This window comes from Neoarius graeffei, chromosome 25 (genome assembly GCF_027579695.1).
Source record: "Neoarius graeffei isolate fNeoGra1 chromosome 25, fNeoGra1.pri, whole genome shotgun sequence".
Classification (NCBI taxonomy): domain Eukaryota; kingdom Metazoa; phylum Chordata; class Actinopteri; order Siluriformes; family Ariidae; genus Neoarius; species Neoarius graeffei.
The window spans coordinates 45,900,658-45,927,989 of record NC_083593.1 but is presented as its reverse complement, the minus strand read 5'-3'; the positions used below and the strand labels follow the sequence as shown (position 1 = coordinate 45,927,989).

Below are 27,332 nucleotides of genomic sequence, written 5' to 3'. Positions count from 1 at the left end.
CTAGAGATAATGAGATGAGATGAGATTTCATTATTAAGCAAGTTGTAATTATGAGCTAGGCTCTAACCATTATCCAACATCATAATGAGATAGGATTTCATTATTGAGAGATAGTCATAATTGTGAAAGTCATTATTATGAGGTAGGATTTCATTATTAACCAAGTCATAATTATGGGATAGGCTGACACTGATGATATTGAGTATAATTATGAGATACTATCTCATAATAATGAGATTCTAAGTCATAATTATGGTATTCTCTCATTATTTTGAGGCTAAGTAATTATGAGAAACCTCGTTATGGTGGTGGAAATAGGATTCCATAAGAGTTTAATAAATCTGCAGTTAAAAACAAACAAACAAAAAAACCCCAAAGCTATTCTTAACACCAAATAGATATTTTACCTTGACTTCGTATGCTTTGCTCTCATTTTGGGAATATGAATGTGTGAGAGATATAGATTTAATAAATATGACATACGCAAATCAGCCCTCACTCTCTGAATAAAATGAAACCATGAACATGTATTTGTACTCAACAAATGTCAGGATTTAACAACTGACTCCTAAAACATGTTACAGTTGAAAATAGAATGTGTCTAAATCAGCTCTGATTTAATACGTTTATTTTAACTTCTTTTGAGAGGAATCTTGTGGCTTAAGTTTTGCAGTAATGCATTATACTGCATGTGTAAATTCATGCAGACAAAAGTTAAATTTTAATATAATTTTGCTCAAATTTTAACTAGTGGTGTTTGAAAAGGAGCTTGACCATTAAACAATAGCAAATAATAGTTTGAATTTAAAAGAAGTTATATAGCCTTGTAGTCTAGATGGAAGTTTAAGTTAATTTCCTTTCTTATTTTTCTACTTATGATAAACTGCTACCTGAAATGCTTAGAATTAAAAAAAAAAAAAAAGGTTGTAACATAATTCAGTAATGGTTGTCCATTTGTAACATACAGCCTAACAGTCTTTTTTTTTTTTTTTTATATGGTAGTGTCCGAGTTACCTTTTGAATTAAATGGAACACAACACACCAATTCAGACCATACAAACTATCATGGCTGTATGTTACATGAGCCGGTCATTATTTTCATGGAACACATCTCTGACTTCAGTGAAGTTTATTTGGTGCCTGATGATGATGAGCTATACAGAGTACAACACAAAACCAACAGGAAATTACATTAAAAACCTGAAATTAAACATTAAAATATAGCAGTTGTAGCAATTTACACAAAACATTTGATTTATTAGTGTTTTCTTGTTAAAACTCCTCACAATCGCAGAGAAAAACATGCAGAACAACGACAACAAACGCAGAAAATTAAATCAAAATCAACCTGTGAAGAGATGCTTGGTATTGATCGAGTCCATCACCACATACACACCCTGCTCATTACACGATCAAGAGGAGACCGTAAAACTGGCATTTTACTGAGGATTGTCTGTGCCAATCAACCACAGGGTCAAAGATTAAATGGGGTTAGTTAAATATTGCCAGAGTGGGTTTACAGTGTCTTCCAAATCCATGAACAAAGTCTGAGAATTTAAAACCATAAATTAAAAAAAGTTTTAATGAATAACCATGTCAGAGTTTATCAATAATTGATCACCACACCATAGTGTTATCGAAGACCCTAAAATTGTGATCAAATGCTGCAACGTATTGGCACATACCCCAACTAGACTACCAAACTGAACTGTGATGCCAGTGATAGGGATGATACAGTAGTGAATGATTCATTTTCATGTGTATTGTAGGAAATCTCCCATTTTAGACAAGGGGGACTGCATCCTGCAGTTCAGCCCTGGTGACACATTTACTTCTTAGTTTGGGTCTGTCACCGATTTGCCCTTTAAAAAAAAATATATAATGAAACGTAGCAATTGTTCACTAAAAATATAAGTGTGTTTTTTTTCTTTATCAACCGGTACACTGGATCAATTAAATCCATTGCAAAACATGTTCAGCGAATAAGGTCGTATCTGAATATCCACATCGCCAGCATCTGGTTTAAATCCGTTCCGTTTGAAATTTTGCCTGAACCAGGGCTGACGCGTACTGTAGCAGCCTCCGTACAAAGATGTATGGCTTGAGACATACACAGTGTTACAGTCGAAAGACAGACTGGGACTCTGATCTACCCCGCAAAACACTGCATCCTCTATAAGCACCATGTTCCCTTAGAAGCGCTTCCATCTCCTAACAGGGCTCGCCCATGAAGGCCGTGGCCGATTAGATCAAAATTGATTTGGAGTTGGTGATAACAGCTGTTCAACTGTACACCTACAACAAGTTTAGCTCATTAAGCTAACTCCAGAAATATCACAAACCTGTGCTCTCAGACCGTAGTGGTAACCCCCCCCCCATTGTAGATTGTAGTCATGCATGGCCACAGGTTTCAGGCCCTTGGCCCTGACAGTACTGGGTCCACAACCCCTTTTAAAAGAAATTTCCTTGTTTTTTTTTTTTTTTGGGGGGGGGGGAGAAAAAAAATAGGATCTGAACTTTACATTGTATGTGCCCAATCGGACCAGATTTTAATTACTTAGTTTTACATTTGCTGAAAACAAAATGGGTGCAGACTTAATTTTTTTTAAATTAATCAGTGTAGCTATTGTAATATTAAAAAAACAAAAAACAAAACGACAATTGTTACATGCACAACACTTCACCCAAGAGCTGGTTTACACACAGTTAAAGCCCTGTAAATGTCGATGCAGGTTTTAAAAAAAAAAAAAAAGCCCCACTCCCTAACCAACCACTCATTTCTTGAGCACATGAATTTAACCTTTAGAAAATGGCATACAACTGTCTACATGAGATGAGATTTTCCCCCAATCAAATCAAGTTGACAAAACACTGTCCAAAGCTTCAGCTTAATATAGTGCAGAAAGAATAAAGCGTCATATGCTAAACTATGACAAACATGGCACCAACACCATGTTTTCCAGGAAACATGGGACCCTAATGGCTTGTAGGCGCACCTGGTGATCTACAATAAAAATCAACATTATGTTAGCTATGTGATAGAGGTGCGAAACTAAACACCATGGCAACATTTACATGGCTGCATGCTGCCTTCAGTCACGTACCGTCACTGTATACACCAATTCTGCAATGAGACAGAGAAAGGGTTTGATAAACACCATGTCACTGCAGCATTATGGACACAGCCCTTGAAGGGGACAAGGCTCTTATAGCAGGATGAGGGAAGCAAAGGAGTAGAAAGGTGAAAAGGTCCGGGGTCATTCAAGATCTACCATGAAACCCAGCCATGTGAAGGAAGGAAGGAAGGAACTCCGAAGCATCAGCTGTGTGGGTCATGACGATGGAAAGTCAGGAGTGTCACACATTCACAACAGAAGACAGAAAGACAGCTGAAGCTCCACCCCTCGTCATCATTAGTCTGTGGAGAAGGAAGTAAAACGAGCAGCCATATTTACACTTAACAACCGAAGCTCAAACACTCAGTCAGTTCATTGTACATAGAAACCCATCCTGTTTTTTTCCTGAGGCCCCACCCATAGCAATCAAAAATCCATTTCCTCAAACCACCGTACTGAGTGAGGTGGTGTTAGTGGAATCAAGGGTGGAGCTAAGGTCGAGGTCATCGGTCTCTGTGGGAGTGTCTGGGGTCACCAACATTGTACTGCTGTCAATCGATTCTGCCCTCTCTTCAAGGGGAGGGGGTGGGGCCTGAAGAGGGGTTCTGCAGAGTGTTCCACCTGCTCCATTGTCCTGTGTACCATTCAGCCCTACAGGGACAGAGAGGGGGGAAGAAAATAAATTAAAAGAAAGTGAAAATTACTAGTATATCTATAACAGTGTCTCAATTCCTGGTGCATATTTATATATTTTTTTACCAAGTCCCATGTAGAGAAGAGAGTTAGGGTTGATGGAAGCTTCATAAGGGGGTGGGGGCTCATCTGGTGGGCGAAGCTCAGGGTACTTGTATGCTGCATAAGGGGGTGGGGGCTCCTGAAAGTGGAAAGCCCCACCCTCTCCATCATCTGACAGGTGTAGTGGTGTGAGACCAGTCCCAAACACATCAGAGCCATAATCGAAGGCAGGCACACGTCGACCCAGGTTAAAGTGGTGCACTAAAGGGGGGGGAGGAATCACTCTGCTTAACACTCACTACATTAAACTGTCCATATTGAACCAATATTAATAAAGTAACAACCACCACCAAGAGGAAAAGCAAAACAGAAGCAACAGATGTGCCCCTTGGCCAGTGCACTGCTGATACAGAAACATCCAAAAGTCACTACTCCAATGGAAAGTACAAAGTTGAAAACTGAACATGGGTAAAAGCCAAAGGGAGAAAAGAAAAAGAAAAGAAAGCCATGCTGAACTTACACTGTATGGCCAAAGGTTTGTGCACACCTGACCGTCACGCCTATGTGGTTCTTCCCCAAACTGCTGCCACAAAACTGGAAGTACTCAATTGTCTTTGTATGCTTTAACATTACAAATTCCCTTCTGGAAAGGTGTTTTCACACCTGGTCCCCTTTAAAGGAACCAGACTCAGTCCTCTTTAAGGGTGTTTTCACACTTGGTCCCTTTCAGCCATCTAACCGAACTCAGATCGATGACTCAGCATTTTTTGCGCATAATGTGAACACTCCAACCGTACCCAGACCCCTTTAAAGCGAACCGAACTGAGACCACCTCAGGAGGTGGTCTCAGTACGGTTCGCTAAAAATCAACGGTACGGTTCGCCTAATCTGCGCATTGTGAACAAAAAGCGCACCGGGTTCACTTCGCCTTTTTCACTGTAGTTTAACCTTCTTCGTTTGCCGTAGTTGGTCACGTGACTGTAGCAGGGAAACTCAACTTCCTTTTGGAACTTACCACAGCCGCTGGAATAAATTTTCCTTAATCCGCACTATTTTGATCAAAGAATACAGCAGGACAAGCATGGCAGCAGACATTTTGATTCAAGAGAAAATTACCCAGAATTCCATGCACTGGGGGTCTGAGGGCTCTAGAGGACCTGGTGTGAACAGAAAGAGGACTGAGGCCCCATCAAAGCTTAACTGGACCAGAAAGAGAACCCAGTCCTCTTTGTAATAAATTCACAGTGTGAACACAAAAAGAACCGAGTTCTTTTTCTGTTGGTCCACTTAAGGTGTTTTCACACCTGGTCCCCTTTAAAGGAACCAGACTCAGTCCTCTTTAAGTGGACCAAAAAGTGGACCAACAGAAAAAGAACTCGGTTCTTTTTGTGTTCACACTGAATTTATTACAAACAGGACTGGGTTCTCTTTCTGGTCCAGTTAAGCTTTGATGGGGCCCCAGTCCTCTTTCTGTTCACACCAGGTCCTCTAGAGCCCTCAGACCCCCAGTGCATGGAATTCTGGGTAATTTTCTCTTGAATCAAAATGTCTGCTGCCATGCTTGCCCTGCTGTATTCTTTGATCAAAATAGTGTGGATTAAGGAAAATAAATTTATTCCAGTGGCTGTGGTAAGTTCCAAAAGGAAGTTGAGTTTCCCTGCTACAGTCACATGACCAACTACGGCAAACGAAGAAGGTTAAACTACAGTGAAAAAGGCGAAGTGAACCCGGTGCGCTTTTTGTTCACAATGCGCAGATTAGGCGAACCGTACCGTTGATTTTTAGCGAACCGTACTGAGACCACCTCCTGAGGTGGTCTCAGTTCGGTTCGCTTTAAAGGGGTCTGGGTACGGTTGGAGTGTTCACATATGCGCAAAAAATGCTGAGTCATCGATCTGAGTTCGGTTAGATGGCTGAAAGGGACCAAGTTTGAAAACACCCTAAGAGGCCCAAACCTGCTCCAGTACGATGGTGCTTCTGTGCATAAAAACCAAGTCCATGAAGATATGGTTTGCCAAGGTTGGAATGGAAGGACTCCAATGCTCAGCACAGAACCTTGACCTTAACCCCACTGAAATGCTAACTGTGCACCAGGTCTCCTTCCCTTACATCAGTGCTCAACCTCACTAACGCTCTTGTGGCTGAATGGGCAAATCTCCACAGCCGTGCTCCAAAAGCTAGTGGAAAGCTTTACAGGTACGCATTGGTCAGGTGTCCACAAACTTTTGGCCATAAAGTGTATTGAATGTTTAAATCTATTTAAGCTCAATTCAATTTAAAAAAAAAAAAAAAAAAATGAGCTGGTTAACACTACAATCCTTGCATGACTGAAAATGGCATGGTACAGTGGTAGCTAATGAACTTTACTCTGAGCTAGTGTTGCTTGACTGTAATGCTGTTGCAGAAAGTGTGCACACGCACACCACGCTATATACTCACAGTTCCCTCCGATTAGCGTGTCAATGCGCTCTCTACGTCTCTGCCGTAAACGATGTATCATAAAGAGCAGCAAAGACAACACCAGGAACGACGAGATACAACTGATGATCAGACGCATACCACTCGCCATGGAGTCAAACAGACTGCTGCCACCTGGGGGACACAATCATTTCAGGTTAGTGACATGATAACTATTAGGTAGAAAGACTAAAAACGGATTAAAAAAAAAAAGGCATGGAACGCCCATTTAAGATCAAACGTCATTCTTACTTAAATAAAAAACACCTGCAAAATAGTCCAAGTCAAAAGAAAATCAACATTCTGAAACATCGCTCAAACCCTAGTTTGCATGCAGCTAGTTAAAACTCTTTGCTAATGCATGAGACTGTGCAGAAACGTGTACTCCCAAAGTGACAAAAGCAACCGATAACACACAAGCGGACTTGCATGAACAGTGAAACCGTGCGAGTTTTGGTTACCCAGATCGAGGCAGGTGAATTTGCAGCACTCTTTAGGGTCCTTTGTGAAGTGTGTACAACCCTGCGGCCTTTCGCACAGTGCCGCCACACACATCTCCGCCTCGCCGTCGTGACACGTGCAGCTCAGACACGGGTCGTCCCCCTTGGGCGTGAAATACAGACCCTCGCTGACCACGTTATCCCGGATATCCACACATGTCTGTCCTATACACACAAATCACACATTATCTCCTGCGTTTAACAAAATCGCCCTTCACAAATCAATCATGTACGGTGTGTTATGAACATTCAGAGTAGTACGGTGCGTTCAAAATGGCAGAGTGATCGGGAAAATTAGACAAAAGTACAGTAGACAGACAAGAGCAAGAGACCCAGGAGCAAATAGAGCTTAGGAGCTAGACATCACAGGCTTTTGAACCTGACCGCTTAAAGACAGCTTGTTTGTGCGTGTGCATACGTCTTTTGCAGAGAAAAGGGAAGGGTTTGTAGCAGTTCTCGGTGTGCCAGCTGTGTAAGCCACGCTCGTTCATATTCCTGTTGTGAAAGCGTTGCAGCTGTGCGCAGTACACACTGTCCTGCTTCACGCTCGCATCTGACACACTCCACAATCCCTCTGGGGGGAGAAACACCTGCAAAGAGCCTACACATGTGCGCACACACACCATAATCAGTATTAGGACACACATTGCTGAAAACACATCACTCAGAGTGGGCAGAGTACACTGTGGAATGCAACACACCCACACAACGCTGCTATAATAGATACTAGTGCTGGGAAAAATACATCCTTGGATGCATTAGGATTCTTTGTATGACAAAGTTAAATATCAGACTTTTGCAGAAGTTTTTTTTTGTTGGGGGGAGTCAATGTCAGTACCAATAATTCTTGAAAAAAAAATTCAAAAATATGAACAGATTTAGTGCAAGCCTATAAAAAATAAAATAATACTACCCTGGCAAAATCATTCAATCATAATTATTAACATTTTCAGGTTAGTTTTTGTTTATTTCCTCACAGGAATCAAATTATTACATAATCCTGTACATTATCCAAATTACACATGAGGAGATAACGTGTGCTCCTGACCTTTATAGGCCACCTCCCATCGGCCCTCAAACGATCGACTCTGATTGGTGATGACGTACTGGTAGCCCACCCAGAAACTGCAAAAAACAAAAACACAGAAAAAACCAGTGATCTAACAGAGAGTGGATTATATAAAGTAAACATGTCAGCAGGCCACTCGCCAAATCACAGGCTAATCAAATTGTCTGAGATAATAGTCTGATCTTTATGAATTAATTCTAGCGTCAATTTTATTTTTGGAATCCATTTTTCCTCGGTTTAGTCCTTGCTAACCGACACTTATTGTAGTCTCCCTGGGCACATGATCGCTACTAATCTGCAAGGGTGAGGCCCGACACTTGCTTTCTCCTGCAACCACTTTAAAAGATAAGGCAACTTTTGTACAAAATCACCACAAATAGATAGATAAATATATAAAGTAATCGATCATGGAATTTATAGAGAAAGAACAGACCGCATAACAGTATCTTTTAACTTTTAATAATATGGGCTTGCGCTGAGCTCAGCGAAGATGCGTTCCGCCATATTGATCTACTGCGTGACGTCATGCGGCCCACCACTGAAAAGAACTCTTCAGTGCTTCATGGTAATAAGGTATAAAACCAGTACAATCGCTTCTTCAAAGTTTCACCAAATGGCTTTATTTATGCAACTTAAAGCTCATAATACTGTATAACTTTGGTTGAGTAAAAACATGGCTGAATCCTGAATGACTCCTATTTGGATTTGTCCTACCAAGCCTACTGTGCATGCGCGAAGCGGCTCGGCTCGGCTTGGCTTTCCCTTTCGGGCGCTCTCGTTTTCTGTTAGAATTTGGTAAAGAAAAACTAAATAAATATTATTTACCAGCTTACCGGGTCTATGAACATAAATCTGACAGCTGACAAGGTCGGGATATAAACGAATCGAATACAAGCCACCTGCCGGGACTCCTACTGTCATCACAGTGATCCGTTTGTAAACACTGTTTTCATGGGCTCAGTGACGTCACAGATCAGAGGGAGGCGCATTAACGAAAGATTCTGATTGGTTTATAGTTGCCCACAATCTCAAAATGGCTGACTCCTCCAACTTCGACTCCTCTGTGTCAATTCATGATTTCAAAGTTAAAAATATTTTTTCATGTTCGATATATAATGGAAATAATTAACGGAATTGATTACGTATATGTTTTTCTCCTATTACACACCTGGTTTTGTGGAAAAACGGCGTTACCCTTTAAATATGGCCATGTTTTTATAACAAGGTTCCTCAAAAGAGTCCTGAACTTTGATAAATACTAATAGCGTTATACATGTAACACACCTGAAAATTAGGCTAAGCTGAATTTGTGTTTAATATACTGTGTCTGTAATATGTATTTTTAATAAGAGATTGAATAAGTATTTAGCTATAATTTTATAAGAATTGATATCTAATGTTGTAATTGAACGATATGCATTGTATTTTGTTTGGCATACTGTTGTTTTGTATGCCAGCCTGATCCCTGTGTTCTATTTGGGCATGGGTTGTTATGGTAATGGGGGAGGGAGGAGAAACAAGAGTTGGGGGAAGTGACATGTTCCCCCGAGTGTGATAATGTTTGATACTTATTTAAAGACAACTGTGGATGTCCAGGGATGGCTATGGACTTTTAGACACCGGCGGGAGGCACACGGCATTGATGTGTCACACTTTTAGTTTGAGTTCTGTGAAAGTGCGTCTTCGCCCACTTTTTCCAGCTGGAGCTGAAAATGCTAGCTGCGACCAACAGAATCTCCGCTAGCCTGCTAGCAAAACATTAGCATCACCACAACAGAACGAGGATTACTCCGAGGTGCCAGGGAGGTTCGCTGGGGTCCAAACTCGTCTGCTGTGTGGATGGTAATAGTGACGGACAGCGTTGGACGTTTCGAGACCGGGGTGATGTACAGTTGGGTGGTGGCTTCAGTTTAGCCTACAAGGCGAGCAATTCCTGTTCCTGGATACGCGAGTCAACTGTTATTCTGTTCTATGTCGGCAAGAGTTCCAACGCGCACCAACTTGGTACCCATAATTAATTGTTTTAATACCCGGGTATTTATTTTCTTTTCATTGCTGTTTATTGTTGATCGCCTAATGCTGTTCATGAGTCATTCAATGCTGATGTGTGGGTTTAGGTAAATATCAGATTCACACGAATTGGTTTCAAATAAATGTTACCCATTGATTTTTTTTTCTAACACGTGTTTAACCTTCCTCTCTCTATAGACCCTTTTCAGTCACGTGACCTTCGTAAACACGACCGCCATTTTGGACATGTAGTGGACTTCAGCTCGAATCGGTTTGAATGCGAGGAAGGCGACAAACAAAAGATAAAGGAGCGAGATGCAGAAAACTGTATTTACTAGTTTACTGTAATTATGATCTGGCAGCTATTTACACCGGATCCAGTGTAAATAGCTGCCGGAGCCAACGTCCGAGGTTCCGGCGCGCGCTAGCTAGCGCGCTCCGGCACCTCGGACGTTGGCTCCGGCAGCTATTTACACTGGATCCGGTGTAAATAGCTGTCAGATCATAATTACAGTAAACTAGAATGGAATGTTAACAGCAATGTAATGCCTTTTCTGGCTAATTTTATTTGTCTTACCTCCAACAAAGTGGTCACTACACAAGCGTTGGTATGCCGCTATCCATCTTCTCCGTCGGTCAGCATCTACCGGGATCCGATAAAATGATAACCCTTGCCTTGTTTGTTGATGGTTACTACATCCAGGTGCACAACAATATAGTGGCATGATGGAAGTCTTGCTGAAAATAAACACTTTCTTTGCTGCCGTTCCTCAATGTTGGCTGTGGTAAACTACTGGTAGTACATGTCCAAAATGGCGGCCGCGTTTGTCGTGACGTCACGTGAAAAGGGTCCATACGTTCTATATTAGATGAATATAGTGTAAATATATAGTTTAAATATTTTAGTGATATGTCTTTGAGGGGTAGCTCAAAGTGGGGGCTCAGAGCAAAATAACAACATTCATCTATAGTCATGCTATCCCAGGCCTCCGTTGAAGCGAGTGATCATCCCTAGAAGTTAATAATAGTAATAACATAATGCTGATAAGCAGGGTTGTTACATACAGTATTTGCAAGCCAGGTCAAAATGCATTTTTTTTTTTTTTTGCGCGCGCGCACACACACACACACACACACACACACACACACACACACACACACAACCGACCTGCACTGGTCTCTGCGCTCACACACTCTCTGGTCAATCTTGAGGATGAACTGTAGCTCTTCGTTGGTGCTGAAGGTGGCGAGCGAGCCGTTCACTCTCTGACACGTCTCTCCGGCCTGCCAGTAATTCTCCCCTCGCTCATACACTTTATAACAGCTTGAAGTCTTCTCATAGTGGTGCCATCCACTCGGGCATTTTTCTACACAAATAATTTGCTGTTATACCGCACTGCATCACACAGGAAACGTGTACAGTCTGGAATGTCGCCACCCAACACCATTTTGAACAGTTCCTCCGATTGTCAATAGACTGATTAGGGAAGGAGGTCTTACTGTTAAAGCGCACAGGCTGTGCCACGCCCATCACGTCCTCCATCTGATCAAAGCCGCTGCCATAGCGATATCGCTCCTCCTTCATCGCTGTGGGAAATACAACACTGTTAGAATGAGACAGAAAGGATGTGCATACTGTGTCCATGCATGTGTAATCAGAAAACAGAAAAATCTGACTACACAAATCAGAAAAACACTCCCATATCCTCCTACCAACATTAACAGCTAGCTAGTTAACACAATCCAAGTGTGGGAAAACGTAATGCTACTGTGACAACCTTGCTTTATTCATCAACAAGTCCTAACTGACAAGCTTGGTACATAGGTTCTGTGGTTCTACATTTGTAGATCTAATCATCTGCATCAGTGGATGTGGCAAGGTCAACAACTTTGGGCTTATTTTCTGACATCACAACCCCAATGTCTACCAAGGCCCAGACAGAATATCTAGCGCAGACCTAACCCGAAGCATAACTTACAGACGTACCAGTAAATGTCAATTATTCAACAAAATGGGGGGGGAGGTAGTACTGTGAAAACACATTTGACCAATTTATATAACCAAACAGCCTTCCAAGACGAGTTAAACCACTGAATCACCACATCCATTCATTCATTCAGGTTCTGCTAATCATCTAACTCAGGGCTTTTCAAAGTGTGGGGCACGCCTCTCCTAGGGGGCGCCAGAGTGCTTCGGGGGGGCGCAACATGAGGAAAAACAAACCAGAATAAGTTACTATTGCGGACATTTAGCGAACTTCAGCTAGCCTTTGCCAGAGACAAAATGGATCGATTTTTAGTACCTAAAGCTCCAGTGAGTGAGGAGACAGAGTCTGGGCCAAGCAAAAAAAGAAGGAAGTATGACCACGATTATTTAAAGTTTGGATTTTCATGGACTGGATCTGAAGATGCTCCACTGCCACAGTGTGTTGTCTGCCAAGAGGTGCTAGCTAACGATGCTATGAGATGTTCAATGTGTAAAACAAGATGTTTTTAAAAAAAAGCACAGATGTTTAAAATGTATAAAAAAGGAGGTTTTAAAAAAAGCAGATGTTAAATGTGTAAAACAAGATGTTTTTTAAAAAAAGCAGATGTTTAAAATGTGTAAAACAATGTTTTAAAAAAGCACAGATGTTTAAAATGTGTAAAACGTTTTAAAAAAGCAGATGTTTAAAATGTGTAAAAAAAAGTTTTAAAAAGCACAGATGTTTAAAATGTGTAAAAAAGAGGTTTTAAAAAAGCAGATGTTAAATGTGTAAAACAAGATGTTTTTTTAAAAAGCAGATGTTTAAAATGTGTAAAACAAATGTTTTAAAAAGCACAGATGTTTAAAATGTGTAAAAATGATGTTTTCAAAAAGCACAGATGTTTAAAATGTGCAAGACATGTTTTAAAAAAGCAGATGTTTAAAATGTGTAAAACAAGAGGTTTTCAAAAAAGCACAGATGTTTAAAATGTGTAAAAGAAAAAAAAAATGTGTACAACCATTTTTTTTTTTTAAATACGAATGGAACATTACATATAGCAACAACAAAAATTGTAAGGGGGGCCGCTGTTTATTTGCTCTCTGAGGGGGGGCTGACTCTCCCACACTTTGAAAACCCCTGGTCTAACTGATTACCTGCACATCCTTCTTGCAGTATCATGTGCTTATACCAGGTGCATCAACATCCTAAATACATTTAGAGTAGGGACTACAGTGCAGGATTCTGAAGTATCCACAATAATACAAGACTGTAGCAACAACTAACGATTGCAATAAGTCGAAACAGGATGCTATTGTTACTCAAAGAAAAGAAAGGGAGACATTGTATGTGTGTGGACATACGAGGACAGTCCATCTCGTCACTCTTGTCCTCGCAGGCGGTCCAGCCATCACACCTCCAGTCCAGGGGGATACACTGCATCCTTCCACTGAGACATGCGAACTGGTCCTGAGCGCAACGTGGCTCTGCGTGCGCACACACACACACACTAAAATCCTATACTCCCAATTTCGTTACTGCAATCATGCTAGTAATAACATGCAACAAAAGCCTGAAGCTAGAATTAGAACACACCTGGACAGACACTCAAACCTGTAATCCTATATCTGATTGGTTGAGCACATCCAGCGTGAACATTAACACGCTCCAGACAGCTCATATCACAGGTTTTATCATCACAAAAATGACTGACTAAGAATTAAACGCCCTGAACTGGTGTATAAAAATAAACTGAATGTGCATAGCTCCTCCTTCTATCTCAGGGGCTGACTGGCTGGGTTCCAACAAAGTGCTACTAGTAAGAGATAAATGAAGCAGGTCTCACCTGACAGCGGTGTGGCCAGTGCTAACCGTGGCCCTACACACACACACACACACACACACACACAGAGAGAGAGATGCACACAAGGTCAGAGCAGATGAATCAGTCCCCCTCCTTCCCTCACCCCAAGTCCCACTTCCTCTAGCCTCTCCGAAGTACTCATCACCTACCTCACATGCATGAGAAATTCACAGATATGACTAAAAGCACTAATAGTCTGTCTGTTCCTTAAAGGATAAATAGTTTGTCTAGACAGCCATCTAACCGTCTCTCCATTATAGGGTGAGAAGTCTGATGGTCTCTCCTTTCAAGATCAATACAGATCTAGGACACTGTCTGCCATATCTGTATAAAAGGGTTCGTGTACATTTATATGCACAAATTGTGTATATATTTTAACTCCTATATTTTATTATGCAAGCTAAAGTCGTGCTACCGGTCCCAGTTGCCTTTACAAAGCAAGACCAAGACTGTCTTCAATAGACTGAAAATGAATACAGAAGTTAAAACGCCATTGCTATCTTTAATTTATTAAAGAACGTTATGTTCTTTAAGGTAACTATTATAATCACTAGCAACTTGAAGTAGTATAAGAGGAATAAAAACTCAACAACATGCTGTTCTAGGAAAATAATCCCAGCGTTTTGGGTCACATCACCCCACCCAGTCACTGATTGATTTCCTGTAGCAGCACGTCAAATCGTGTTTAATTTCGTACTTGGCTGTTGTGATATCTTTATTCAGACTATGAAGTTAACAGTATGGGACACTTGTCAGCTGAATAACTTTTGTGCACAAGCAAGCATTAGGCTTGGGTGATTGATTCCCACCCCCGGACTACAATCTTCCAGAAACATTCAAACTGAGATCAAGCTTGTATTTCTAGCAAATTATGATTGTTGCAATTAGGATCTCTTAAGTTCAGATACGTGAAGCCAAGTACAGAAGTAGCACAATTGTGTGCATCATTGATGCACTGTGCGCGCGCAGACATACAAGGACAGTCTTTCTCGTCACTCTTGTCCTCACAGGCAGTCCAGCCATCACACCTCCATTCCAGGGGGATACACTGCATCCTTCCACTGAGACATGCAAACTGGTCCTGAGCACAACGTGGCTCTGCATGCATGCACACACACACACACACACACACACACACACACACACACACACACACACAAAATCCTATGCTCCCAATTTCGTTACTGCAATCATGCTAGTAATAACATGCAACAAAAGCCTGAAGCTAGAATTAGAACACACCTGGACAGACACTCAAACCTGTAATCCTATATCTGATTGGTTGAGCACATCCAGCATGAACATTAACACGCTCCAGACAGCTCATATCACAGGTTTTATCATCACAAAAATGACTGACTAAGAATTAAACGCCCTGAACTGGTGTATAAAAATAAACTGAATGTGCATAGCTCCTCCCTCTATCTCGGGGGCTGACTGGCTGGGTTCCAACAAAGTGCTACTAGTAAGAGATAAATGAAGCAGGTCTCGCCTGACAGCGGTGTGGCCAGTGCTAACCGTGGCCCTACACACACACACACACACACACAGAGAGAGAGATGCACACAAGGTCAGAGCAGATGAACCAGTCCCCCTCCTTCCCTCACCCCAAGTCCCACTTGACACGCGAACTGGTCCTGAGTGCAATGCGGCTCTACACACAAAAGCCTACATTCCCAATTTCTTTACTGCAATCACGTGTGCATCACGGATACACACACAGCTGTGCCGCTTTTGTATTTAGTTTCACCTATCTGAACTTGAGATCCTAACTGCAACAGTCATGATTTGCTAGAAATACAAGATTGATCTCAGTTAGAATATTTCTGGAAGATTGTAGTCAAGGGGGAAAATAAATAAATAAATAAAATCAATAAGTCACCCAAGGCTAATGCATGTTCATGCATGAAAATTCAGTTGACTAGTGAGCAGGTCCGTATCCTACTATACGGATCCCAGGCGACTCACTCATTCACAACAGAGTTTGTCAACATTTCTCTTTTTATAAATAAGATTTATTTATAAGATTATCAAAAATCATACATTTTTGCCAGCATTTCTCATGAGAATAACATTAATTTTACATCATGGATAGTGATAACGACAGTCTTCACAGCGAAAGCGAGTTTTACTACCCTGAGGAAGAAGAAATAAAAGAAAACACTTCAGGAGAAAGCTAAAAACCTCTAACTTGCTAACGCTGAGCAAAAACATGGCTGAATCCTGAAGAATTCAATTTTGTATAAATAGGGGACTACATAGGCGGCAAAATGTAGTTTTTTTCCTGCCATGGAAGTGCACTTGTATACCGAGGAGGAAGCCATTTGCATTACAGCCGTGAATGAGGATTCAAAATGGCGGCTCGCCTCGGCTTTCCCTTTCGGGCACTCTTGTTTTCTGTTAGAATTTGGTAAAGAAAAAAAAAATAAAAACAAAAACACACACACACACACACACACACACACACACCAGTCCGTATCATGAAATGCCGTGACCTCGGCCCAGAGGGCCTTGGTTAGTACAGGTAGTAGTCGACTTACAACCTATGCGACTTATGACTGTCTGGTTATGACTGGCAAGTGTTTCCCAGCTGAGCATACGACAGTTTCCGCCCCAGCTCCCGGCAGTGCCTCTCGCCGCGTATTCCGCCCCAGCTCCAGGCACATGCGCAGTCTCTCTCGTGCTCCCCGTCATACAGTTTCCACCCCAGCTCCTGGTTTATGAAACAAGCAAATGCTCCCGCCAGCCCGAGCGCTGCAACAGCTGATGACGTAGATGACCCACAGCCAAGCACCAGTGATGCCAGCGGTCACGAAATTTTGTATTTTGCTGTGTTTTACATTTGTATTTTGGTATGTTTCAAACTAAAACGTTTTCTATTTTTCACACCTGTATTTCGTATTTTCTGTTTTGCACATATTAAACGAATTGTACTGTACGCAGTGTAGTATGCAGTGTTTGACTTAAACCAAATAATGAGCCAAGGTAATGAAATAAGAAAATGTTGATAAAATGTTGATAAAAAGATTTAGAATAGATTCTAATTCCAATTCTAGAATTTTTAACATAGGCTGACTTACGACCAGATCAGTTTGCAACCGGTCAGTCGTAACCAAACGCAGTCGTAAGTCGATGACTACCTGTACTTTCAAGACCTCGGTCACAGTATTTCATGATATGGACTAGGGATGTTAACCGATGACCGTTTGACCAATGGTTGACCGAATCAACGTCAACCGGTTAATTTTTTTTTTGGTTGTCGGTTTAAAAAAAAAAATCAATCGTTTTGAAGCTGCCGATTTTGGAGCGGAGAGCCTGGAATTCTGTGTTGTAAATGCTTGGGGCGTGCCATGCGGTGTAAGGACGACAGCTGACAAATCAGAAACACCCATTCAGTCATGTCCCGCCCTCCCGCCCCGGTTGAAGACAGCTGCCACTAGGCGAAAGAAAAGTGTAGACACAGGCTTTTTAGCTTACAAACTACTATTCTTTTTTTTTTTTTATTATTATTATTAGAAGGCACATCGAGTTTAGTCCTGCCTTGGCCAGTGCATTCTGAAAGTACGTTTCGGTCTGTAGCCAGCAATGCATGTTATTGCAGATCATATCTCTCCACACAAACTAAAGGTGCAGATGCCAACTTTTGGAGGGAAGGGGAGGGAATGAAATGACAGCGGTGTCTGGAGGGGGAGTGACAAACGCAGCTTTTATGTCTGTGAGCCAAGTCGGTGACGGCTTCAGAGCAACTTCAATACCATGCAGTAATGGCGTGTTGATATTGGTAACGGCATTATAACGATTGTAGCTAATTAATTAGATTACCCGGCGTTATAACAGCCTTTATTTTAACACCGTTATTCCCATCACTGAATGTTATGTACTTCTAGCACTTGACTTTATTTTCAACGCCATCATGGCCAACTGAAACTGTCTCTAAGCTGGAGCCATTTGTCCTCCGCTCCAATACAAACCCCTCGACATCAGTGCCGCGTTTGACTAAATGTTTCGCGCTGTAGAAAAGGTAATGTGAGTGGAGGGCAGCGACTGGGACTGAATGTGCGGATGCTCGCGGTTAGATTTAGAATAGATTCTAATTCCAATTCTAGAATTTTAAAAATTCTAGAATTGGAATTATTAGAATCTATTCTAAATCTAACCGCGAGCATCCGCACATTCTCATAGGTTAACCGACTTTAACCGGCTAATGAGTCTCGGTGGTCGGTCAAGATTTTTTTTTTTTAGCTTTCGCCATCCCTAATACGGACCAACCTTAAGCTGGTAAATAACATTTATGTGGCGCGTCACTGGGCTGTTGGAATGAACATACTAATATAAACCAATGCTTTTCAGGACTATAACCTAAAGCATGAATGCTTGTGAGACAAAGAAGAAACAGGAGAAATTTGTGATGCCAAGTTTACCAAAGGCACCTTTATCAGGAATGTAGTACAAATCAAAGTGAGCTTACTAGGCAGCTAACTGATGGGCTATAAAGTGAGTGTGGTTTCTTTCAGGTCTCTTTCTGCTGGCAAAGTAAAAACAAACAATGTTTGGCTATAGTGTGTCCAAAATGCCACTTAATCGATATTAATTTCTTGTTCATAGAACTGTTGTATAAAAGCAGTAATACACTCAAGATGGTTATGCTGTAGTGAATATCGATTTGACTGAATCACAGCCATGCTGATATTCAGTACAACAGCACTCCTCTCCTGCGATATTGTTTAATTATTATACAGGACACTTTTTCGATGGAATAGAAACACGTGTCCTATTCCCTTCTAGCAGGTTCCATTCATTTGCTTTGATGGCAAGCAATATTAGCATATCGCTTATCCTATATAACGCCACTCTACCCAATGGAGAATGAGTGTTGAATATGGTTTACAATATCGCATGGTTGTCAAGACATGACGTCACACAGAGACGTAAAACTTCCACACTAGCGAGCGACTGTGATAATCTGTAAACAGTCATGGCCGCCAAGTCTGCATCGTTAAATCCGAAAGATTGAGAGAATTTTGAAAGAGAAAGACGCGTTGAACACCTGAAAGGAATGTTCATGTATAACAACAACAATAATAATAATCCGCTTTTTGCGGATGTTGTCCTGTTGGCTTCTTCAAACCAGGACCTTCAGCATGCACTGGGGCGGTTTGCAGTCGAGTGTGAAGCGGCTGGGATGAGAATCAGCACCTCCAAGTCCGAGGCCATGGTTCTCGACCGGAAAAGGGTGGCTTGCCCTCTCCAGGTTGGTGGAGAAGTTCTGCCTCAAGTGGAGGAGTTTAAGTATCTCGGGATCTTGTTCACGAGTGAGGGAAGGATGGAGCGCGAGATCGACAGGCGGATCGGTGCAGCCTCCACAGTGATGCGGTCGCTTTACCGGTCCGTCGTGGTGAAGGAGCTGAGCCAAAAGGCGAAGCTCTCAATTTACCGGTCGATCTACGTTCCAACTCTCACCTATGGTCATGAGCTTTGGGTAATGACCGAAAGGACAAGATCGCGGATACAAGCGGCCGAAATGAGTTTCCTTCGCAGGGTGGCTGGGCGCTCCCTTAGAGATAGGGTGAGAAGCACAGTCACTCGGGAGGAGCTCGGAGTAGAGCCGCTGCTCCTCCACATCAAGAGGAATCAGCTGAGGTGGCTTGGGCATCTTTTTCGGATGCCTCCTGGATGCCTCCCTGGGGAGGTGTTCCAGGCATGTCCCCCCGGGAGGAGGCCCCAGGGAAGACCCAGGACACGCTGGAGGGACTATGTCTCTCGGCTGGCCTGGGAACGCCTCGGTGTTCTTCCCGAGGAGCTGGCCGAGGTGTCTGGGGAAAGGGAAGTTTGGGCTTCCCTGCTTAGACTGCTGCCTCCGCGACCCGGTCCCGGATAAAGCGGAAGACGACGAGACGAGAATAATCCGCTTTTTTGTGGCATATCAGATACATTCCATTCAGCTAGCATGATATCGAACTCGTCTTCAATTTTTTCAATATCATGGACTGTTCATACTTCTACCCTCAGGCCAGAGGTACAGAAGTGTGAAACGCAAGACTGTCAAACTAAAGAACTCTTTCCCACCACCATCAGACTCCTGAACAGCTGACAGGAATCTATAACCATGTCCCTGTAAACCAGGGGTGGGCAATTATTTTTTCCATGGGGCCACATGAGAAACAGAAAATTTAGTGGAGGGCCGGACCAAAAGGCTGAACTAAATTCTGCATAATATTAATTGTATTTCTTTATATAAAGCAGTAAATAACATTGTTTTTACAAACTGGTAAGAGTATGGAAAAAACGAGGTTGCCTTACAAAAAAACGTCATTCATTCAATCAAATTTCCCAAAACAACGGTTAACAAAACGTGAACGTTTGTACCATTTTTTTTCAGTCACATTCAGCCCAAAACACAATAAAGGCATCACAATATTGTCTTTCTACTCCAAATATTAAGCAAGATACATCATATTATAATAATGATGCCCACATTTGTAGTTTAATCACTTCATTTGGTGTTTTTCAGTTTTTTATTTGTTCAGTGAGAGAAATCTGGTCTCTGTTGGTCTTTAACGAGTGCATCAAAGTCAGGTTGAATGTCTGAGGTGGAGATGCGAAGCACAGCTGACAGATGATTATCGGTGAGAGAGGATCTATACCTGGATTTGTTAAACTTCATCACTGAAAACATCGATTCGGTGTAGGTATCAGATCTACAGATCGGCTCGGGCTCCGGCGCCTGCTGGTGACATCACACTAGGTGATTGGCTGGATCGTTTGAAGGATGACGTACAACTTTGTGGTTGGTCTGGACAAATTACGGAAGTAGTTATCGTGGGATTAGGTTTCATGGAATTTCATGTCGCGCGCATTGCGTTTTTGTTGAACACAACTTCAAAATAAAAGCAATGCACATTCAGTCCATGCATGAGGTAAAATTAGAAAATACGTTTATTTTGTAATTTCTAATTAACCTTACGCGGGCCAGTCAGAATGAACCAAAGGGCCGGATGCGGCCCGCGGGCCATAAAATGCCCAGGTCTGCTGTAAACAGTCCTTGACTGTTTACATCTGTTTGCTCATTACTGCCCTTTTTTGCTGCTACATCTGATCATTGCCTTAATTTGCACTACATTGCCTTTACTTTGTATTATTTCTTCCACCTATTTATTTATTTCTATTTAGCATTCATGGTGGACAGCAAACTAAGAATTTCATTGTGCATATGACAAACATATGCTGGGGTATTACATGGTTTTCCCCAAAGCGTTTTAGCGTATCGAGCCTGATACGCTTGCCCTGCCTGCCGATACGCTTAGTTGCTTGAGTTAAAATCTGATACGCTTAGATTTATACGGACACATTAAATTTCCTACCCATAAGTAACTAGATACATAGGAGAGCAAATAAGAGATCCATCTACATATTGATTGTGTTAAACAAGCATTCTTTCCCCCCCTAATGTTTGTGTTGATTCTGTCAAAGTAATACAGTGGTGCTTGAACGTTTGTGAATCCTTTAGAATTTTCTATATTTCTGCATAAATGACCTAAAACATCATCAGATTTTCACACAAGTCCTAAAAGTAGATAAAGAGAACCCAGTTAAACAAATGAGACAAAAATATTATACTTGGTCATTTATTTATTGAGGAAAATGATCCAATGTTACATATCTGTGAGTGGCAAAAGTATGTGAACCTTGGCTTTCAGTATCTGGTGTGACCCCCTTGTGCAGCAATAACTGCAACTAAACGTTTCCGGTAACTGTTGATCAGTCCTGCACACCGGCTTGGAGGGATTTTAGCCCATTCCTCCGTACAGAACAGCTTCAACTCTGGGATGCTGGTGGGTTTCCTCACATGAACTGCTCACTTCAGGTCCTTCCACAACATTTTGATTGGATTAAGGTCAGGACTTTGACTTGGCCATTCCAAAACATTAACTTTATTCTTCTTTAACCATTCTTTGGTAGAACGACTTGTGTGCTTAGGGTCGCTGTCTTGCTGCGTGACCCACCTTCTCTTGAGATTCAGTTCATGGACAGATATTCTGACATTTTCCTTTAGAATTCGCTGGTATAATTCAGAATTCATTGTTCCATCAATGATGGCAAGCCATCCTGGCCCAGATGCAGCAAAACAGGCCCAAACCATGATACTACCACCACCATGTTTCACAGATGGGATAAGGTTCTTATGCTGGAATGCAGTGTTTTCCTTTCTCCAAACATAACGCTTCTCATTTAAACCAAAAAGTTCTATTTTGGTCTCATCTGTCCACAAAACATTTTTCCAATAGCCTTCTAGCTTGTCCACGTGACCTTTAGCAAACTGTAGGTGAGCAGCAATGTTCTTTTTAGAGAGCAATTGCTTTCTCTTTGCAACTCTGCCATGCACACCATTGTTGTTCAGTGTTCTCCTGATGGTGGACTCATGAACATTAACATTAGCCAATGTGAGAGAGGCCTTCAGTTACTTAGAAGTTACCCTGGGGTCCTTTGTGACCTCACCGACTATTACATGCCTTGCTCTTGGAGTGATCTTTGTTGGTCGACCACTCCTGGGGAGGGTAACAATGGTCTTGAATTTCCTCCATTTGTACACAATCTGTCTGACTGTGGATTGGTGGAGTCCAAACTCTTTAGAGATGGTTTTGTAACCTTTTCCAGTCTGATGAGCATCAACACTTTTTCTGAGGTCCTCAGAAATCTCCTTTGTTCGTGCCATGATACACTTCCACAAACGTGCTGTGAAGATCAGACTTTGCTAGATCCCTGTTCTTTAAATAAAACAGGGTGCCCACTCACACCTGATTGTCATCCCATTGATTGAAAACACCTGACTAATTTCACCTTCAAATTAACTGCTAATCCTAAAGGTTCACATACTTTTGCCACTCACAGATGTAATATTGGATCATTTTCAATAAATAAATAAATAAATAGATAAATAAATAATCAAGTATAATATTTTTGTCTCATTTGTTTAACTGGGTTCTCTATCTACTTTTAGGACTTGTGTGAAAATCTGATGTTTTAGGTCCTATATATGCAGAAATACAGAAAATTCGAAAGGGTTCACAAACTTTCAAGCACCACTGCATGTCCGCGTGGTATGACGTAAACAAACTAATCTGTTGGCTATGTCAAGATCACATGTTCAAACCGTCCAATAAAAACATCGAAAGAAAACGTCAGACATCCTGGAATTTTCCGATTCATTATAAGCGAGCTCACTGGCTGCCGATGTTGTCCCCCACCAGACGGGCAAAGCCGACTGATTTTAATAAGCTAGGAGAAGACTCTTAGCTAGGGCCCCCTTGAAAATGAGATGACACCTCAAGGGGTTATCCTCAAAATAAATAAATAAATAAATAAATAAATAAAAACAGACTCGCTGGACAATTTGATCCACATCAGCATGGATGACAGCGAGATGGACTATGACAGGGTTGCCCAACATTAGGCCAAGCAAAAGCCAAGGAGAATTAATCTGCTTTAAGGGAGTAGAAAACTTCATTCATTAGTTTGGGTTTGCAGAAAGATTATGTACATAAACACTCAGGAAGTGAAGTTGTCCAAATGTATCAAATATAGCATAATTTCAAATAATAAAATCATATGCATTTTTGGCAGTGGGATCTATTTGACAAAAGAAGGCTACGGATTATTCTTTTGTTAAAGGATCACAGCGACATCACACTGCCAAATATTCTTATTATTATTCGAAATTATGCTACATTTGACACTTAAATTCTCTTCACGAATGTGTTTATAAGTACATAAGCTTTCTGCAAACTAAGCTTTCTTTTCCTTTAAATATGTTTTAATCCTAATCTAGTCCTTTTAATAAAGTGCCAAAATTTAAACCTTATAATATGCAGTTGCCTCCCTTTTCTTTTCAGTGTATCTTAGTTATACATATATTACGGTAATTGCATCAGAAACATTCTAAATCACCACAGTTACAGTAATACAGCAACTTATTTTAAGGTGGCAGTTCTTTTGGTTCAGATCCCTTTGTGATCAACAGGAAGTCATGATGATCGAGTTGCTTCATTGGATTGCGCAAGATGGAGCAAACCACTGTTCGTATTTTCATGCACATTTTTGTTACAGCACTACTTGATCATAGATAATTAAAGGGATCTTCGTAGATATTCATTCAATCTATAACAAAACAGTTTAACTTGCATGTTGAACTTGAAGGTGAGATTTCAAATGCGTATACTGTACATTAATACCATTTAGGTCAGAAATCATTGAAAACACTGGTAAAAATTTATCCTATACAGGGTTTTTTCTAGAAAAATTTAGTATGAGGGCGCTCACCATGGCGAGGGAGCGAGGGGGGGGGGGGGGGGGGGGGGGATAGGGGGGGGGGGGGGGGGGGGGGGGGGGGGGGGGGGGGGGGGGGGGTTGTCCACCCCCCCCCCCCACCGTGCAAAGCCTTTGAAAAATGCTCCAATGGGACATTCTGAGTATCTGAGAGGGAAATTGGAACAAATTGTCTGTCAACATTGAAAAAGAAAGAAGTAATCTTCTTCTGCCCCGGACAGTCTTTGGCTTTCTTCCGCTTCGTGCCGCGGGATGACATCTTTAAATGCCCAAGTGTCAACAAAAACAACTCGCGAACTACTTCTGTCAAAAGCTCCCACGCTGGTGGGTGAAAGGTCATTCAGTCTCGAGAAACCTCGCTCTACAAGTCAGCTGACCTTGTATGTAACCCATGTCAAATCTCGCGAGAGCAGCCGCAACAAGTAAACAACTAAACAACATGGCGCCTCAGTCTGGAAAACGCCAATTCGGATTGTTTTTGCACCGTCTGGCGGTGTATCTACTATGATTGGAATATTTTTGGAGCAATTATAACGTATTTGATGATCAGACACATTGTCACGTAGTGTTGCTGGGATGTTTTCACGGAGTCGGTAAGGGGGTGCATGCCGAGAGTAAGAGGGCGCAGCGCCCCTGTTCCCCCGTTTAGACGAAAGCCTGCTATAAATCAGGTATCGAAAACCTCTCAGAGACCCTGAAAATGCACCCGAGAGCATCTATTTTCGCTTCACGCCTTTGGCACTCAATTGTTTGTGCATTATCATGCCAGAATTTAGGGCTTTAATTATTTTCTGGGGAAAACATTGATTACAAATGCTTTTATTTTGAAACACACACACACACACAAACTCCCTGTTTGGTCTTCATCAGGCACAAAACTGTATGTAACCCATGTCAAATCTCGCGAGAGCAGCCGCGACAAGTAAACAACATGGCGCCTCAGTCTGGAAAACGCCAATTCGGATTGTTTTTGCACCGTCTGGCGGTGCATCTACTATGACTGGAATATTTTTGGAGCAATTATAACGTATTTGATGATCAGACACATTGTCACGTAGTGTTGCTGGGACGTTTTCACAGAATCGGTAAGGGGGCGCACGCCGAGAGTAAGAGGGCGCAGCGCCCCTGTTCCCCCGTTTAGACGAAAGCCTGCTATAAATCAGGTATCGAAAACCTCTCAGAGACCCTGAAAATGCACCCAAGAGCATCTATTTTCGCTTCACGCCTTTGGCACTCAATTGTTTGTGCATTATCATGCCAGAATTTAGGGCTTTAATTATTTTCTGGGGAAAACATTGATTACAAATGCTTTTATTTTGAAACACACACACACACACAAACTCCCTGTTTGGTCTTCATCAGGCACAAAACTGATAAACCTATATTTATAAGTTGTTTTGACACTTCTTCTGCAGGACAAAAAGCAAAAATAAAAGCGCACACACAAAGTTGTAAGCAAAACCGATACCTTGATATCGACTCGGATCATTTCCGGTTATCATACCGGAAAGTGTTCATATCGCTCGTTTCAGCACTATTGACAGCTCTCTGATCCGTAACAACGGTGTTTTTCCTTTTGGTAATACGTCATGTCATATCTTCTGTTAATAATAATAATAATCACACTGCTAGCACTGACTACAAATGTACAGTAAAGTAAAACATGACATTAAAATACGCTAGTACACAACACGCTAAGGTAGCAGGCCGCCATAAGCTAACAACATTAGCAGTGTAATAGCTATAATATGCTAAAGCTAATTAATTAGAGAGAGATTTATTTATGATACGTGTGGTGTTAACCAGTGAATAGTTAGCACCGAGTGGTTAAAGTTACACAAGTCACAGTAAATAAGCAGCTAAGCCGTGTGTGAAAGCTGGCCTGCGTCCCCAGCGGTTCAGGCTAATGAGAAGCGCGTTGTGTTTACCGGCCAGCGGCGGATCCGTGAGCCTCAGGACGGACAGAAGCGCGAGGAGGAGGCGGGAAGAGCTGCGGTCAGATGTCGCCACCATTTATTATAATTAGTATTGCTGTTTATCCTCCATTCATAACAGCGACCCCGTGGAGAAAATGTCCCGGAGAAAGCAACCTCTGTCAGAACCGGAACGCTGTCTGCAAATCACATCGACTCTCCTCGCTCCTCCATAACCACCACCACTCACTCACAACCGACTCCTACCGTAATCACGAGTATTATTTAAAAGAAAAATCATATGAAATCACGTCAGAGTTTGTTATTCTTTCCCTTATTAACAAATTTACAGCCGAATTATAACAAAATGGCCGCACTCTGTCTTCACAAACAGGGCAGCGCTCCATCAAAACAATCTCTACCAAGCGTTCAACCAATCAGAAACAAGAAATCGTGCTCGCTCGAAAGAGGTCTCACGTGGTAACCAATCAATCATCTTATAGACGAGGGGGCAGGGTTTGGCTGTGTGACGCAGCCAATCAGAGTAGAACTCTCTGTCGAAGGTTTAAAGGAACGGACTCTCAGCGTACGAATAAGATTTCGAATAAGATTTCGAATAAGAAGAATTTAATTTTATTTGATCAGTGACCAATGATAATAAACATTGGTCAAATGAAATGAGTTTTAAGAGCTGGGTACAATTAAATTTATGCGAATAATCCTCACTAATTATCATCATTAGGCTGAAAAGTAACATTTTAAACAATATCTCACTGAACACAAATAATTTCCAAAATGTTGACAAGACAAACATCTGTTTAACTTATAACGTGAAAGTAAGGTTAATAATATAACTTAGATTACACATTTTTTTCAGTTTTACTCAAATTAGGGTGGTGCAAAAATGAGTACACCCCACAACAAAAACTACGACATCTAGTACTTTGTATGGCCTCCATGATTTTTAATGACAGCACCAAGTCTTCTAGGCATGGAATGAACAAGTTGGCGACATTTTGTAACATCAATCTTCTCCCCTTCTTCAACAATGACCTCTTTTGGCATTGTGTTTGTGGACCTGTCCGCAGCTTACGACACGGTGAACCATAGGTCATTGCTCATGAAGTTAGCCAAGACAGTAAGCAACATCCCAACTGTCCGAATCATAGAGTCTTTGTTGACAAACAGAAGATTCTTTGTCGAAATGGATGGAAGGAAGAGCCGCTGGAGGAGCCAAAAGAACGGCCTACCACAGGGCTCTGTCCTATCCCCGATATTATTTAATATTTACACAAACGATCAGCCAGTCTTCAACAATGTCAGAAGATTTCTGTATGCTGACGATTTGTGTCTAGCGACACAATCTGATAGTTTCAAGACT

At 41.7% G+C, this 27,332-nt stretch overlaps 1 protein-coding gene across 5 annotated transcripts; it reads right to left on the bottom strand.

The window, feature by feature from the left end:
* Positions 1–1,114: 1,114 nt before the first annotated feature.
* On the bottom strand, positions 1,115–26,394 carry dgcr2 (DiGeorge syndrome critical region gene 2). 5 transcript variants are annotated; one of them, XM_060909061.1, is made up of 12 exons: positions 14,958–15,057; positions 14,691–14,813; positions 13,698–13,730; positions 13,216–13,338; positions 11,388–11,474; positions 11,056–11,254; positions 7,857–7,933; positions 7,227–7,409; positions 6,770–6,973; positions 6,291–6,443; positions 3,876–4,112; positions 1,115–3,767 (listed from the first exon to the last, which is right to left on the bottom strand). In XM_060909061.1, exons 1-12 carry the CDS (start codon positions 15,040–15,042, stop codon positions 3,559–3,561), a joined length of 1,713 nt encoding a protein of 570 aa, XP_060765044.1. In that variant the 5' UTR covers positions 15,043–15,057; the 3' UTR covers positions 1,115–3,558. The 5 variants fall into 5 exon arrangements, with proteins under 5 accessions (XP_060765044.1, XP_060765045.1, XP_060765046.1 ...); XM_060909062.1 differs by lacking the exons at positions 14,691–14,813; positions 14,958–15,057 and adding an exon at positions 25,967–26,393; XM_060909063.1 differs by lacking the exon at positions 13,216–13,338.
* Between the last annotated feature and the right edge of the window lie 938 nt (positions 26,395–27,332).

Coding starts and splice junctions, on each gene's coding strand:
- dgcr2 (XM_060909061.1), bottom strand. CDS start 15,042: ATGAGCTGTCTGGAGCGTGTTAATGTTCATGCTGGATGTGCTCAACCA. Junction 11,475..13,215: donor TGACGAGATGGACTGTCCTC/GTATGTCCACAC, acceptor TATTTCCCACAG/CGATGAAGGAGGAGCGATAT. Junction 4,113..6,290: donor CACGCTAATCGGAGGGAACT/GTGAGTATATAG, acceptor CCCCCCCTTTAG/TGCACCACTTTAACCTGGGT.